Consider the following 16207-nt stretch of genomic DNA (forward strand, 5'->3'; position numbering starts at 1 on the left):
AACATCACCAACGATGTCGGCTATCCTCCGGATAAACAACGGTCTTCTATAGGAGTCCCTGTTTTTTTTTTCATACCATTTCCGACCGTGTGGGTGAGATAGATAATTAAGCTGGGACCTAGGCCGTATCCGTACCTAGTTTGACCAGCAGGCAATTAAAAATGAACAAGAAAATTAGATCGCAGACCAGACAACAATTAACGCGACCACGTGAAAGAGGTTGAACAATATTGCAAAAAGAAATCAGCTAACATATGGCCACAAGCCGATAGGGAACTGAGCTTGATCAAACTCTTGACGTCTCTAGACACGTCATGAAACTTGTAAACTTTTTTTCTTTTTGATTCCGTAAGGGAATTGTTAACTAAGTGGAACGTCACACAAGGACAGCATTTACATCCCGCTCGGGCGTGACATCCCATGCCGATGCATTCAAATGGCTGCCAGGTGGACTACCATCGGCGTAAACATCCCCGTTCGTGACGGTCGTCGGTAACCGGAACCGAGATTTATTTAACTCAATCTTACGTTCGTCCGGCCTGCATCGTCGTCCACTTCGAACCGGACTGACACCGGCAACTAGGTTATGGTTATTTCCTAGGTCGAAACATTCCACCAATGTGCTCCGTTCGATGCCTCTCGGCATCGGTATCGGTTCGGCATGGAAATAGTCGGCCGTTAGACTGACAACCGGTTGTGTATGCACTTGCTGCTGACACACAGCATACGGCATTCGATGAGTTTATGCAGCCACATCGTCAGTCTGGCAAAACTCATCCTTTCTGCCCACGTACAACCGGAACTGTTGGAACCAACCTGGTTTTTGTCCCTGCCCTCCGGGGGTCAAACGGTACTGCAACAAAGCTCAACTGGGCTTACAAAGGGTGTGGGTTTCCGGTGCCTGTGCAAGTGCAAAACCACAGAAAGAATAATACAACTGTTTCAGGAAAAATCTACCCACAAACACACGTGCACACAAACATTGACATAGGCAGTAAGCGTTAAATCCGTGCCGGTCGATAGGCGCAATGGGACGAAAGGTTTTTTGTTTTGTTTTTTTTTTTCGTTTTGCCTTTTATTTCCCAGGCACACCTTTTTGTTTTCTAGCGAAATGCGTCGTCCGCAAACGGGTTTTTGTAGCGGAATCGTACCCCGCGTAAGCCTTTGGTTTTTTGTGGTGTTTTTCTTTTTCGGAAACAAAGGTTTATTGGATTTCGTACATCAAATATTAACGCGTACAATTGAATGTTGCTTTATTTATTAAGCCGCATTAAGACCAGCGTGGTAAATATAATCGCTTCATTCGAAAAACAATCATTAATTCGAAGCGCGCTATCGAATCAAATGCAATATTTGTGCGTAGAGTAGGTATTTCAAAAGTATTTTAATAATGTTATTAATATAATATGTCTACCTCAAGTACTACTTGGCTTTAACGACCTTACAGGTCACGCCGACCATTTCTGGCTTACTAGACTTATTTTTACCTCGCAGAAGGATAGTCAGTCCTTGCTACGGGGGGACGGTCCGGATGGGATATGAACCCGGTCCGGCCGTGTGGACTGGCGCCGTTTATCATATGCACCATCGGCCCGCCCCCGTATAATAATGTTATATTTACTTCAATTTTTTAAAAATTGTTTAATAAATATAATAATTCCCATAGGTATATAAAACATAATTGAAAAAGAAAACAAATAAACAAAAACAAAATTCAGAGATACCACGGTGTCTGCTAATTTTATAGTAATATTTGGCAGCTCAGTGAGATGATTGTATAATATTCAAGGTAATTTCACAAAAAACGATCATGAAATTATCTAATAATTTCCATTTTTCTAATGTTTTTGTTATAGTTTTTACTTAGGAGCATTCATTCTAGCATAAACAGCGAAATTCTAGCAACATTCTAGCGAAACATAATATTCAACATAAGCGGCAACATATGGCAACAGATTAAAACAAATAAAAAAATTTAGAGAATATCTTAGACGCATTTTTTGTTCGATTCAAATATTTTAAAAAGTACCATGCGTCTCCATAACCTATGGCGAAATATTTTCCAGCTGAAAACCCTTTCATTCATACAGAAATTATAACTGGTCAAATATGAAAAAAGTTGAGAGAAAAGCTTACACATATGATTTTTTAATTTTTTTAATGTTTTGTTAAAAAAAGTCGCCTGGGATGCCGCACATGCATTACGCGAGACAAAGTAAGTTCTTTCTTAATATGTCAAATACAAACGAAATTGTTGTAAAATTCGAAATAAACTACTAAAAGACTGCTAAAACCATGTACATTGTGCACTCCTTGCACCCTTATGGTGATCAAATTAGTAACCTAAAAAAAATGCATGATCGATTCAAATATTGTACAAAGTACCATGCGTCTCCATGACCTGTGGTGAAATATTACCCAGCAAAAAAAACCTTTCATTCCTATAGAAATGATACCAGTTTTGAACAAAAAATGTCCCCACCTGCTATTACTGGTTACGTGTTTCAATGGTATTAAAATGCTTGACACATTAAAATAAAAGCTAAGCAACTCGCACTCGCACCATTGAATTCCAATGGTAATGACGTCAATGACACTTTGCCTCACTAACAGTTTCAAATCAACTACCCATCCCGCCTAGCTCCACTCCGCATCCTAAATTACCCCCCCTTCGCCATTACGAACCATTTCTCCGGACAAATAAACGCCGGCGAAGAAAACATTATTGTTTTACCATCGCTTGGGCAATGCAGAACACTACACAAGGGCCATTACGTGAAGCAATCTTAGCCGGAAGCAGTAGTTTTGCGTAATTTGTCCACGGTGACACTAAGCCAACTCACTGCACCGTGAGTTTTGCGCACCGTGCCGGTTGGAACGGCCAATTAGACGATTAAACTTTACGAGTTCCATTTCCATCGGTGCGCCGCACCATAATAATAGCCATAATTAACCCCGTTGTCGCCTGTCCTCGCCCGTGTCGCGTCCTAATGAAGCGCACACTGTCAACAAGTAGTAGCACCTGGGTTTCGCACCCCGCCCTGACACTGAGCATGACAAAATGCATTCAATTAATCTGCATAATGATAGCCAGGGTCACCGTCGCACCGGGACTATAAATTATCATTAGTACCCATCGGCAGTTTCAGCAAGCGGAAGCTGGTTGGTTCTGGTTGGTTCAGCTGGAAGTGTTTTTTTTTTTGTTAAAAATTGCAAACGATTGTACAACGAACAGAAAAAAAGAACTCTTGCACACATTCCACCAGACACCAGGGTACAATGCTGAATGGGACGTTTGGTACGCGGTACAGTGTATTTGATCCCTTTTTGCAGGCGAATCCCATTGGATGAAAAGGCTTACCTTAACCGGAGACGATGCAAGCCATTGTTGAAACAGGTCCGAAGTGACCGACGCTCGATGGGGCGATTTCGGCGACTTTGAACTGTCCCCGGTGGTAATTGACTGCAGCTTGCTAATGACATCGTTCGGCGCACGTTCACGGAACCAACGTTCAATGGCGGCCGAATGCTCCTCAAAGAATGCACCGACCTCGTCCAGCTCTTCCAACGAGCAGAGCGAATCGGGCGGTACCGAACGGTGCGATGGGGACAGATGGTGATGGGTCGGTGACTGGGACATGCTCGAGCGCGACGTATTCGGTGACAGCAGGTTGCCATCATCGGTCGAGGGTCGGGAACTGCTGCGCATTAGGGTGCAATTAGCACTCTCGCCATTTTCGGCCGGGCTTGACGGTCTCGGTGAGGCGAGCTTCGGTACGGTACAGCAACTGCTGCCATTGTCGTGCTGGTTGCCATTATTGTTGATGGGCGGTTCCGATGCATCGCCCGGCGGTGGTGGTTGAACATCATGGCCATCAATACCATTGCTGGTATCCGTCCCGCTACCGTTCTTCTGTGGCCAATCGAGTGTCTCTGTGGACTCCATGATGCTCGGCAGAGCAAAACACACACTGTACACTGAACAGCTGCTTCAATGCCGTTTTCCGATGGACGCGTGTAGGTGTGTGTGTGTGTGTGGGTTGTTGTTATGCTGCCTAAATAATAGGCCGGACGGTAACGATTACATCCGCTTGTGCGGATGCCGACGCCTCTCCATGTACCATACCGTACGCACCAAAAAATCACCGTTTAATTATTCACATTACACTTGTGACACTTTTCCCTAACATAGCATTAAAACCACTCTCGATCTTACACACAAACACACACGCACACTTAAGCTTGTTCTAAAAACAGCAACTAATTCCGTAACGATTGTGGGACGCAACGTTTTCCACCAGGCCGAAACGGTCCGCAGGTACAACGCCTTCGTCGTAAGGCGTAATCAAATAGTATTTTAGCGCCAATTAAGATGTCGGAAAGCCAAACAAAAAACTCTCCGCTAGCAGCACCGCGTGATTATGGCGCGCCCTGTGCTTGGTGATCCTGTGAACAGAGTCAGAAACAGAGAAGAAAAAAAGGAAAGATAAGAAAGAAAATCCTGATTGAAAGCGCACTTCAACGAGCGTGGATTTGCGAGGACGAAAATACAAGCTAATACTCAGAGAGAGAAAGAGAAAGAGAGAGGCAACAAATACAAGATGGGGAAACAACACTCGAAAAGATATTGACCGTAGCGAGGATGCCACACTGTTTGGAAGGCTTTTTTGAAAAAAGCGGGAAAGGTAATCTGCTTGTTGAGCAAACGGTATGATCGTTAAACCAAGAAGCATTATGAAGGTAAGTATTATGGATTCATCTGCTTGTTTTTTATTTCCTAAGTACATTGTTGAAGCTAGATTAGAGCAAAGAATGTTACAATCTAACACTGTATAACACCGCTTTGCTTGATGTAATACTTGGAAGGTTTGTTTCGCTGTGCTGTAGGCAAGGTAGGTAGTTTGGGTAAATGAAAGAGTATTTTTTCCCCAACAGTATCGTCTTAATCCTTAGCTTAAAAGAGCTACAAAAGTTGAGGAGAGTAATCCGTGTTTAACACCAACCAACGTACATTTTTGCTCCTCCTAAAGATGTTTCTTCAAACAATATTTATTTTATTTAGTTTTCAGTGTGACGACATTAGCCGAGGTTGTCCATTATTCATTTTACTCAGATATAAATTATGTTTTTTCTTTAAGAAAAAGTCTTCAAGCTGCGTTATATTTTATTTCGCGACAGTAAAAGCACAAACCTAACCGAGGGTAAAATAAAAACCGGAACCCGAACGCTTCTTTAAACCATCAATCTCGACTCGTGACTCGTGGTGACTCTGCTACTGAACGAAAGCAACGCCTTGACCAGTTCCTTCCATCGGTGAAGCAGCCATCAAGTAAGTCGTTTTCGCTTCTTTTTCTTGCTAATATCTTTCGTTTCGTTTCGGAAAAATAGCTTTCCCCGTAAGCTGCTAAGGTCGCAGGAAGTTTGCGAACGATCGAAGAAAGATTGTGCTCATTAAAGCTTAAAACTCCATCTTGAACGACTACCGTCCACGAATGTTCAATGGCATCAAGAAGCAAGCAAAAGCGGTCTGCTCGATAACGCTGATCTTGTGCATGGGCCTCGTCCTTGTTTGCACTGTTCGCTTTTGAAAAAGCAATGGGAAAACTAATAGCATCGAGTGGCAAAAAGGAGAAACACGAAGCAGTGAAAATCTAAAACTTTCCTCCCCTACATGTGGGGTCGGTTCCAACAAGGTTTCGGAAGTGGGGGGTGGGTGCCCTTTTTCCGCCTTGATTGGAAATTTTCCAAGAAGCAGTATAAGCATGATTGCACTTCTACCATCAACCAGCGCTCACCGCTAAATGGTACCCTTTCTTTGAAAGAAAGTTCTTAACCTACAACACCATCTCCCCCCCCCCCCTCCACCTCTCTTCCCAACCCAAAAACAAACTTACACACATGCACATGCTACCGACCAAACCAAACGCATATAAGCGTATATCGAGTGGCTGAACTGTCGAAACGTAAGCGCCACTTACCAAGGACGCGAAGACGTCAGGAAGCATCATCAGATCCCAGACACGTGGTGGAAGGCCAAGCGGCTATAAATAGCTCAGTAAGCACACCGGAACGAACCCGAACCGTACCTTACCTTACACCGTTAGGGCCATGGCGTTACGGAAAGCAGCTTCTTTCATTTTGTTTTTCTTAAGCATCGGCGGTGCAAGTGCTTCTTCGTTCGCTGACATCCGCTTGTCGCTAGAGGAGCTGGCTTCCGTAGAGATTTTTTTTCTTCTCTTTTTGGAAGCAGGAAATTGGAAGTGATTGACGGCACGGGTAGTGTGTCGATTTTTTGAGCTTGCTAAAAATAGCAATTCCACGAACATTGTCATATACACACACACAGACAAGAAAAAACTTTCACCCCACGAACCTAAAGTTCGAAAAGGGCATCGATGGTAATGCTTAGTGTTTCGCTCATTGTTATCGAAATAGAAAACCAGTTAGTAACAGAAAGCTTTTTGAGTCCCCAAAAAACCAAAGCAGTGATGATGTTTCCATATATTTTTAATATAAAATAAATTCTCGTCTAATTCTTGGTGGAATTGGAAAACAAATTAAAATATACCCCTTTGAAAGACTTTTAGTAGTCTAGAAAAATAATGCTTACCCCTTATAAACAACTAACAATAAACCTTTCAAGGATTTATCGTGATCTTCGACAATTTAGAAAAAAAATCTTTCCTGTACGTGATTATTTAGTATCAACGCTTCCAAATAGTAGTTCCACTCGAGCAGCTCACCTGAAGTAGTGCTTACAAAAACACAGAACATTCTGTGCAAAAAGTGAACCGTTCGCCCTGAAGCTGTTCCCCACCATTTCAACCATTGTGCTGTCTGTCAGCTGTACCGCAAACAATACACAGCACAATCCACTGCACGCCCTGCAGTGATAAAATGGTAAAAGCTCCATGCACAAAGGGCTTCACACTTCACGTATCACACAGCCTGCCAAACCACAAGCCTGGTGGAGCCTGTTGGGGCACTTGTGCTGTGAGCGTACATACCACTAGGTAAGACTGTTTGTTGTTTTCTGTTCCTGTTGCTGGACCCCCAACATCCTTGACAGTTTTGCTCGAGGCAGTGAGCACATTAGCACACCAGCATTACACGCGCAATGGGCGATGATGGATGTTTACCGTATTGTCCTCAGGCAACAGATAAATAGCGGTGCAGCAGCCGTACAGCAGTACTTAACGGTTCGCACGGATTCGAATACGGAAGTCAGAGTTTGCGAAAAAGGTACCATTTCGTGTACGGCCGGGATGTCGATCCTGGTTGGCAGTGGATAGCTGCGAGATAGGAATGTTGTGCTTTAGAATTGGTTTTGCTTCGTAAGCGTATGGGGTGTGCTGAGTGCTTTCAAGGAGATACATTTTGCTCAGATAGTTGCTGCAGAGTGTAACATTGTGTACAACTGTGTGACATTATAAATTAATCATTGATACAAAGAGCATCACTTATTTCCCTGCTGAATGTTTCTTCCCTTTCTTAAAGGCGATTAGATAAGAAATTTTTAATAAACGTGTTTTTAAACTATTGTAGACGGCAATTGCAGATAAACGCGAATGTTTCGAAATTCTTTAGGGACGCTTAACGCCAACCAAAAAAATTGTTGTCTTTATTCGCTTGTTTCCTAAAAAAATGGTCTCGTTTCTTCACTTCGTTATCTTGTTATCCTGTTGCTGTCTTTTGGTTTAAATTCACCACGATTCTCATTTATCACTATTGCAAACTGCCCTATCGATATTTCTATATATTTATACAGTGGAAGGCCGATTATCCGTGCTCGTCAGAACTCAGCCCCTGCCGGGTAAGCGAATATCACGAATAATAGGCACAACTCTTTTTAGTGACAAATATTATTGTTTAGTGTTTAGTGGACTTTTTTCTAAAGCCATATGTTTATTTGCTTAGTTGCATTTTGTAAAATAAATCTGTTCTATTTGGTCAAACGTGAGCAAATTGTATCATTTCCTATTAAGATTTTTATTTCTTGCCATGATCAGTATTGCAACTAACATGTCAATTCGCCTTTGGAACTGTCATTTTCGAGCTGCACGGATAATGGGACTGGCGGATAAAAGGCACCTGAATAATCAGCGCTCCTCTGTATAAAATATATGAAACGGTCTATCGGTCGATCAGTCGATATAGCCGTTTCGGTGACCTATTATATTTGAAAGGTATCGTTCTGCTTCTAGAGGCAGGTTCAAATTTTAACATAGTATAATCAGGTCCGTCAAATAATATGTTTAACATGTAAGACGTCACCCTACAATACGCGACTCTCGGTATGGGTCCAAATCTCGACTAAAACCCTGACACTTTTTATTATTATTTTTATTATTATTATTTTATTATTCCTTAAAACGTTAATCCACGCCCCAGAAAAGGAAAGATTCATACAATCGTTTAGCATATTCCTTAAATTAAGTAGAAAAAAATTATAGTTGGAGATTTCTAACGAAAACCGACATTGAATTTCTCTGTAGCCACTCTCCACAATTTTGCATCGTTCCTTTTTTTTCTAAAACAACCCACGCTTACCAGCAGGTAATATGTATTAATGAGCTCTTTATTTCTGTACCACAATTTACTTCTCGTTTGTAACCACCAACCAAGCAGTATGAACGTCATCATCATCGTCATCATTATTATCCTCATCATCATCATCAACGTAGGATGAAATGTAAGCGTTTTTATGTGCTTGCGAGCAGGTAAGCGAAGGCCAGTGCTTGTCTTATCACATGCTTAACCCGGACAGCACCTGGTGGTTAACGTTGGCAATTTATAGTTTTACGCTTAGTGGGAGATTTATTTACTCGCACGAATTATTACTTCACAAAAACGCCACCGAGAGCTGGAAGAAATGTACTGCTACTGGACAAAGAGAGACCCTTGTTATGGGGTATTTTAATTTAAATGATATTAAATGCTTCAATATTATGTTTTGTTTTTAAGGCAAAATATTTGTTCTATAATATTTATTGTCTTTGTATTTTTTCTGCTATTTTATTCCAGTAAAATAAACCTATCCTTACACTTCAAACCATAATACCATATTCCGAAGCAATGCGTTCTACACATCGCACGCAACTGCCACGACTACATTTCTCCCCCCAAGGAGTGAATTAATTTGCAACCAGTGCATATAAACTTTATTGCATCCTGCTTTCATCCTACCGGATGTTGATTTATTACACACCAGGGTAGCAACAACTAGTCGTTCCAGTTACTCACCATAACCGTAACGCCACTGACCTTGCTAGACAAAAACTTCCATCCAAAATGACAAACCGTCCGGGGCACACCAGGACGCTAACGGAGTGCCGCACGCAAGGGAACCATCGATTGGCCATTAGAGAGCCGTATCGATGGAGAAAAAAAAACACGTCCAGCGGCTGTTAAATTTTATGTTTCAGTTCGCGGTTTGTAGCCCTTTTCTGTAGCAGAGAGAAATAGAGAGCGTGGTGACGCTAAGCGTATTTACGCTATAAACTCTTTGCCAAATCGGTGACCCTGACATGATCGAGAGTGTTACGATATAAATAGATTTTTGGCCAGCGGACAGGCAAGTGTATGAGTGACAAAAAAAGGAAAAAAAAGCGTTAGTGCTATGTTTTCCCCGTAACGACAAAGTAACTACTTTTGGGTGAAGTTTAGCACACAGTTTTGCATTAAGATTTGCATTTCTAGCAATGGTTAATGGTTCAATATTGCTTATGACGAATCGATCAAGCAGAATGGCCATTATTTCATACTTTTTTTTAACAAAGAAATCTACTTAACCTCATTCATGGATTGCATAGAACTATGTTTCAATCTTTCAGAAATAAATCTTTTTTATGTAATTTTTATGATAAACCTTCTACTTTTTATTGCAAACCTTCTACGAGCTAGTCACTCTCAACATCCATCTAACAGACAATCTTATTGATTTATTTTCATCTGACAAAATAAAACAGAAAACGTATGTACCCGTTCGATAAACCAAAAACCGATATAGAGAGGAATTTTCAATAACAACATTCCGTAGCTTCCCGCCGTGTTTGAGCTGGTTCGAGTAGTTTCATAAAAAGGAGAAACCACACTCTAGTATAACTGCAAGCACGTTTTGTGCTAGAAACTTCGATCTGGCCAACCAATCGTATTATCTAGCTGCGTGTGGGTAGTATTACGTCTGATATTCGTTTTCATAAATGATAGAAAACTGAATGTGAGCCAAAATTGAAGTTTTATTACAAAAGAACGGAACTTCATGAAATTTTTCTGCATTTTAAAATTTTATGGAAAAAGGAATTTTGTATTATTTCTTTTTGAAATTCAAAATTGCTTTTGAACATGGATTGTTGTGAGTATTTTTGTAATACAGGTAAACTCCTTACCTCGTTTAACGAGTTTTTCATATAACACACTAATCTAAATGCGACGAAAATTCCCTTTTAAACGAGCACAATTTTGCTCGTGCTTAATTTTGCAAATTAATAATTTGCTTTTTTTCAGTGTCGAAGTAAAAACATTGAAGAAACTTTTACTTGCTGTTTAATATTCAGAAGCTGCTCAGACCAATTCCACAAAAGCGCCAGCCGTTATTGAACTTTCAACGTAAGGCTATAGTTTAGGGTCAGGAAATGAAATCAATAATATCGAAGGGCCTCAAACCGAGCACATGTCCGGACAATGTCATCCAAACTAATGTAGTTACTTAAGACAAGTAAAAACTTGCTGCAATAGGAAAACAATATTATTCACATATTATTACAAAAATAATTGATCATTTCATCATTACAAAAAATTAATTTATTTCGACGATCAAGGATAAAAAATGTTTAAAACTTTTACTTATAAATACGTTTGTTAAACAATTTTGTGATAATAATAACACCAGGAATTGTCATTATTTCGATGTGGAAAAGATTATTTCTCTTTTTTTACATAAATAGTGTGGAAATGATACTTCCGCATAGTGAGTTTTTTGCAAAACTAATAAATCATTGGAATGTGTGTTGAGAGTATTTGTATAAAAAATACTTCTTCTCTGGGGATAGCTATTTCTCATTATTTCTCATTTACAAATGATCTGCTAATGCAAATCTGCTAAAGTAGTTTAAAAATGTGCAAATCAGCTATGATAAGAAAATAAAAAAATACAAAACGCATTACAGGATGGCAACAAACGCCGCTCGTTTACTTATGTGATTTTAATTTCTATACGAACCACTTTCTAAAAAAGAACAAAAAAAAACCCAGTATCCCTCCATGTTGAGTACGGAGAGCTTTTTTCGCCATTTCGAAGAAATCCACTTTTTTCTTGTCTCGTCAGTCATTCGCACCGAGTGTCCTTTGCATGTCATCACTTCGACCCAACAGTTCTTGTGCGGTAGCGTGAAGATGGCATTTTTGTTGTTGTCTTGTTGGCGTTGTTTGGTTTGTGCTTATTTATTTATTCACACATCTTCCCTAAAACCGAGGTCAGGACTGACCGGTTCCATCTTTCGACGAAACGTTACAGAAACCGTACCCAGAGTACGGCTGTCAAACAGACTCGTTCCATTTCCACCGAACGGAATGGATCTTTACGATTTCTATTCTCTTCTCGTCCGTTCGTCAGGTTTTCCACCATCCATGGTTCAACAGAAAACGGAACGAAAATAAACATATCAAGTGTCACCCCCCGGTAACGGTTGTTGCCTGCATGCCTCATCCCGGAAGGGGACGGAAGAATGATAAGGATGAATGTTTGCATACAACCACATTCGTTCTAGCTGCAGGCAAACTGCTCCAAGCCAATCTTCGTTCGCCCCACCGATGCGTTCGCTGACACGAAGGACTCGGACGGATCGGTACAGCAATAAGGTTTCAAAAGGGCGAAGCGATGCTCATCATGGGATCGGTGCCACACCGTTTGATGCGTTCCATTTCGACCCTTCTTGTGCTGGTATTAGGTATCTGATGATTGAAACCAGTCAATTACGGACGGTTATCCAGATTTAGCGTGGCACAGGCAGGTATCCCGGGTGTACCGAAGCGAAGACTAGAAAATAAACCGTGAAGCAACGCTAGCAATTCAATCAATATTTCAACCCGCCAATAAGCATATTCATCGCTGGACACAAATGTGATTCATTTATCAAGGCTGTCGCTATCGAAACGAGGGCAAAATAGTACGGAATATAAAAAATACAAGAATCCCTAATAATTTCAACGAAAATGGACAACCTAATATGGGATTATTGCTTGGACGAAACTAAAAAAAAAACTACGAAACCCAATTCAAATAAACCGAGAACCTCGAACGGACGCATCATAAGCAAAGCTGATTATCAATACAACGCAAGTACAATAATTGGAACTTGCTTGCCTGGTACTGGTCTGGCCTGGTCTGGTACTGACAAAGGGGAACAAATTTTGCAAACGTTTCATTTCCCCAGTTTTTGCATTCGGCAACCGACAAAAATCCACTGCTTGACTCATTCCATCGGGTCGGGTGCAAAAGTGGCAAAGGCAAAAGTTTATCTTCCGCTCGTGCAGTACGCTGGTACGATGATAATCCAGCTGTGGGTGGGTTCATTCTTGAGCCAAAAAAAAAATACCCCCGAACTCCATTAAACTGCGAGAAATGCGTTTTGTGGAACGAGTCCTGCCGTACCTTGCGCAACGATGTAAGTATGCAAATTGGATCGCTTCCCGATTTGCATAACAGAATCATTCATAACTGAAACAAGATGCCGGCCCGGTCGCCCGGTGGTACTTTTGGCATTTGTTCTATCTAAGGGTTTCGGGCACCCAGAAGACCCCTACCGTGGGGTCTCGTTGTTCTGTAACGTCTCGCAGAGAGAGAGTGTATGGAAAGGCCAAAGGAATACCAGCAAAAGAGAAGATCGTATAAGCCATCGTGACGACTGTCAGACAGTTTTGGCATTCTATTTCCGGTCGTTTCGTTTTTCCTCTCTCGCTTTCTCTCTGTTTGCTGTTTGGCAAACGTCCCCAAAAACCCATCCACACTCCTTCACCAATCACTGCAAATTTCATTTCCGCACACAAACGTCACCAGCGATGGTTTACGTTTGATGATACTGATGTCCAAAATGGCCTATCACACACGACCGGTCTGTATACCTCTACAAATACTGAGAAGAAGGGAGCCCACAACAATTTACCATAAGGTGTAAGTGTATCTAAATCAATCATATCCTATCATCGTACAGCATTCCTTCACGATGATCACACATTGCTGCACCACAGGATTGTAGGAATTGCCACATCGGACCAACTGTGCAAACTTTGTGGCATAGTTACTTTTTTTTTTGTTGTACCCCCAGTATTGTTTTTATGTTTTCGAAACACCTAAAATCTACTTTTTATACGGTTGAACAATTGCCTGTAATTAACATTCGATATGAACAGTGACATAACGATGGTGACATAAATTCTTCCTACGTGGCATGTGTGGTTATAAAGGGACAATGTTCTACGGGGTTGTCTGTTGTGTGACATTTATATTTCGTGTGACAGATATTTCGTTTTTCTGTTTTCTGTTTTCCATTCAACCTCCTAAACTATTCAGCCATCGCTAATTCTCTTTGAGTCCATTTTTTTCATTAGCTTATCTAGTCCCCGGGCGATATGTTTTGACAACTCTGGGACTCTTCAATATTTGACCTATTGAATATTTATTCCATCTGTTCTTATTCGTACAGCTTTTTTACGCTGCCAACCAACTCAATCGAAAAGTTCGTATGTTACAACATTTCTTTAATATCCCACGGCAAATGTGGAACATTTGCATTTCTTGAACATAAAACTTTTCGGTTAATCGGGGTTACTCAACGTCTTTAAAACATTGTCTATATCTCAAAGGCGTGTTCTAATATAGTAATATGCTTAAAATATTTTTATAATAAGTAGGGCTGTAGTACCATAGCGTTTTCTTATGTCCATAATAGAAAAAAATATTCTTAGAATATTTTTACGACTTCTGAAGAGAGAAAAGAGAAGTGCATGATCTTTGTATAGTTAAGGAAAAACACAACTATCAATACGATCAGGCCGTTCTAAACAAATAAAAAAATAATAATAAAACTTTCTTCAATCATAACTAAAATACTACGTATTTCAACTATTACAGTGGAACTTGCGAACCCTGGCTTTCAATCGAAATCAAAGTACCTAGTATCAATCACTAATAGTAGTAGTTTTTTGCTTTTTTATTGCGGGTTTACAATATTATAAGATAATTTTTTAAGTAATCTCTCACTCTCCCTCTTCTTCGTTCAAAGACCTGTAAGATCACGTCGGCCATTTCTGGCTTACTAGACTTATTTTTTTCACGTAGCCGGATAGTCAGTCCTTGTTCCGGGGATGGTCCGGATGGGATTTGATATCCGGTCCTGTCGTGTGGAACTGACGCCGTTTATCAAATATACCGTCCCTCGGTCAACGCTTAAAGACTATGTTTTAATTACATTTTCCTTTCTTCATTAATTTGAACTTCTTTAGCGATTGCTGAGCTTTAGATTTCATGAGAAGGTAATGTTCAGCATTGTTAGAAAAAATTATCAAAAAAACCCACGGGCAAAAAAGGCGGGTAGACTTAATACTAACCTAACCTAATAACTTCATCTAACACTAAATAAAGAAAAGTAGATAATGGGACAAATATAGCCAGCTTTATTTATAACTAAATGGTTCAACATTCTAGAGTAATTGGCGAGATATTTATTGCAGTACTTTCTTTAGTGTTTTTTTTCCAATAAATTCTTCTATTGTGGCTGTGATTGTTATTTGGTGAAGCATTCTAGTAAGTATAGGTCGGATGAACGATTGGTAAATTAATTTCTTTTTTCTTAAATTTAGTTTTGATTTTCGATTTAGATAGAGGAAAATAGTTTGTTATTCCTGACTGGAGTTTTAGATTTTCTATGTGAGTTTTGAAACTAATTCGTTTGCCAAAGTGTACTCCGAGACATGTTATATTAGGTTTCCATGGAATGTTCTCTTGTCTCATCATCAGTTCACTTTGTGGTATTTTCCCCACACATGTTTTCCGTGTGTAATAGATTTTGGCATCAGGTTTTGAACTATTTGCTTTCTGTTTTCAATTCATGCAACTTTTTTCATATTACTAAAGCATTCTTTAAGCGCCTGATAATTATGTTGCGACTTTGAGGTGAAGCTTATATTGTAGAAAAGTGTAAAGCTCCATCATTAATTTTGCTGTTTCATGGCAATAAACCCGATAAATTGGATTTGTATTCAAAAATATCCAACTAGACGAATATTATTTAATAAAAACGTAAAAAGGCAACTTAAAATTAAATTTCCAATATTTAAGAATTAGAACCAAAACGGAGAACCTTTGGGTATCTTGTAGTTCAATTATTTATAAATCAAAGAATACGAATAAATGTTCCTAAATTATACAGCTCTCTTATAAAAACCCCTCCACTCCAAAAACATATGTTAAATGAGCTGTTCATTTATTTTGCAGTACTCTTCAATATTTTAGCAAAACACTAATTTTGTCATGAAGTAAACACGGAACTCATCAATAAGTTACCGCACTGCCAAATGTTTTATAACGCGACCCTGCAATCGAAAGGCAATCAGTGAAAACTTTCAGCTGAGTTGTACGAAATCCGCCCTGATCGTAAAATGTGAAAATGATCCCAATCGCTCAAACTATCATCCGCACGGCATTAGCCTTCACAGCAAAACCAAAAACCCGAACTTCAACTCAATAGCTTTCCGACTTTCCGAGGTGTGGGTAGGCAAAACTTTCTCCTCGCCCGAAATTCTTTTCCATCCCTTTCGTTCGCAAACCAACGACCGGATCCTCACTGATTTACCATTTGCAAATTTATGACCTACCGAAATCCCACGATAATCCCACGGCGCAGGAGTTTGATTGCTTCGGGAGGCATCAAATCCCGGCACTAGACAGGCAAGGGTTTGGTTGTGTGGAAGGACATGCCACACGGATTAAAATCGATTCCATTGCTTGTTGGCAATGGCCACAAGTTTGAGGGTAGTTCGCTGGTTCTCGTCGCGAGATTACACGTTCGATAGCGACGGCTCCGGTCGCTTCTTGTGTTGAGACTTACAAGGCTTACCGGTAGGTAAAACCATCATCACGACACTCTCACCATGCGGCCACGACTACTATCATCAAGCGGGTCCGATAACGAAAAATACAGATTTAATG

At 40.3% G+C, this 16207-nt stretch overlaps 1 protein-coding gene across 12 annotated transcripts in view; it reads right to left on the reverse strand.

Annotated features, from left to right (window-relative positions):
- LOC125760548 (cGMP-specific 3',5'-cyclic phosphodiesterase) overlaps positions 1–16207 on the reverse strand; it is a 58808-nt gene that overhangs the window by 34618 nt on the left and 7983 nt on the right. For all 12 annotated transcript variants that reach the window (XM_049420772.1, XM_049420777.1, XM_049420778.1 and 9 more), the window contains one exon: positions 3362–4446. In XM_049420772.1, the coding sequence (XP_049276729.1) occupies positions 3362–3946 (585 nt within the window). In that variant the 5' untranslated portion in view covers positions 3947–4446. The remainder of the gene's footprint in view (positions 1–3361; positions 4447–16207) is intronic.

This window comes from Anopheles funestus, chromosome 2RL, assembly GCF_943734845.2.
Source record: "Anopheles funestus chromosome 2RL, idAnoFuneDA-416_04, whole genome shotgun sequence".
NCBI classification, from domain to species: domain Eukaryota; kingdom Metazoa; phylum Arthropoda; class Insecta; order Diptera; family Culicidae; genus Anopheles; species Anopheles funestus.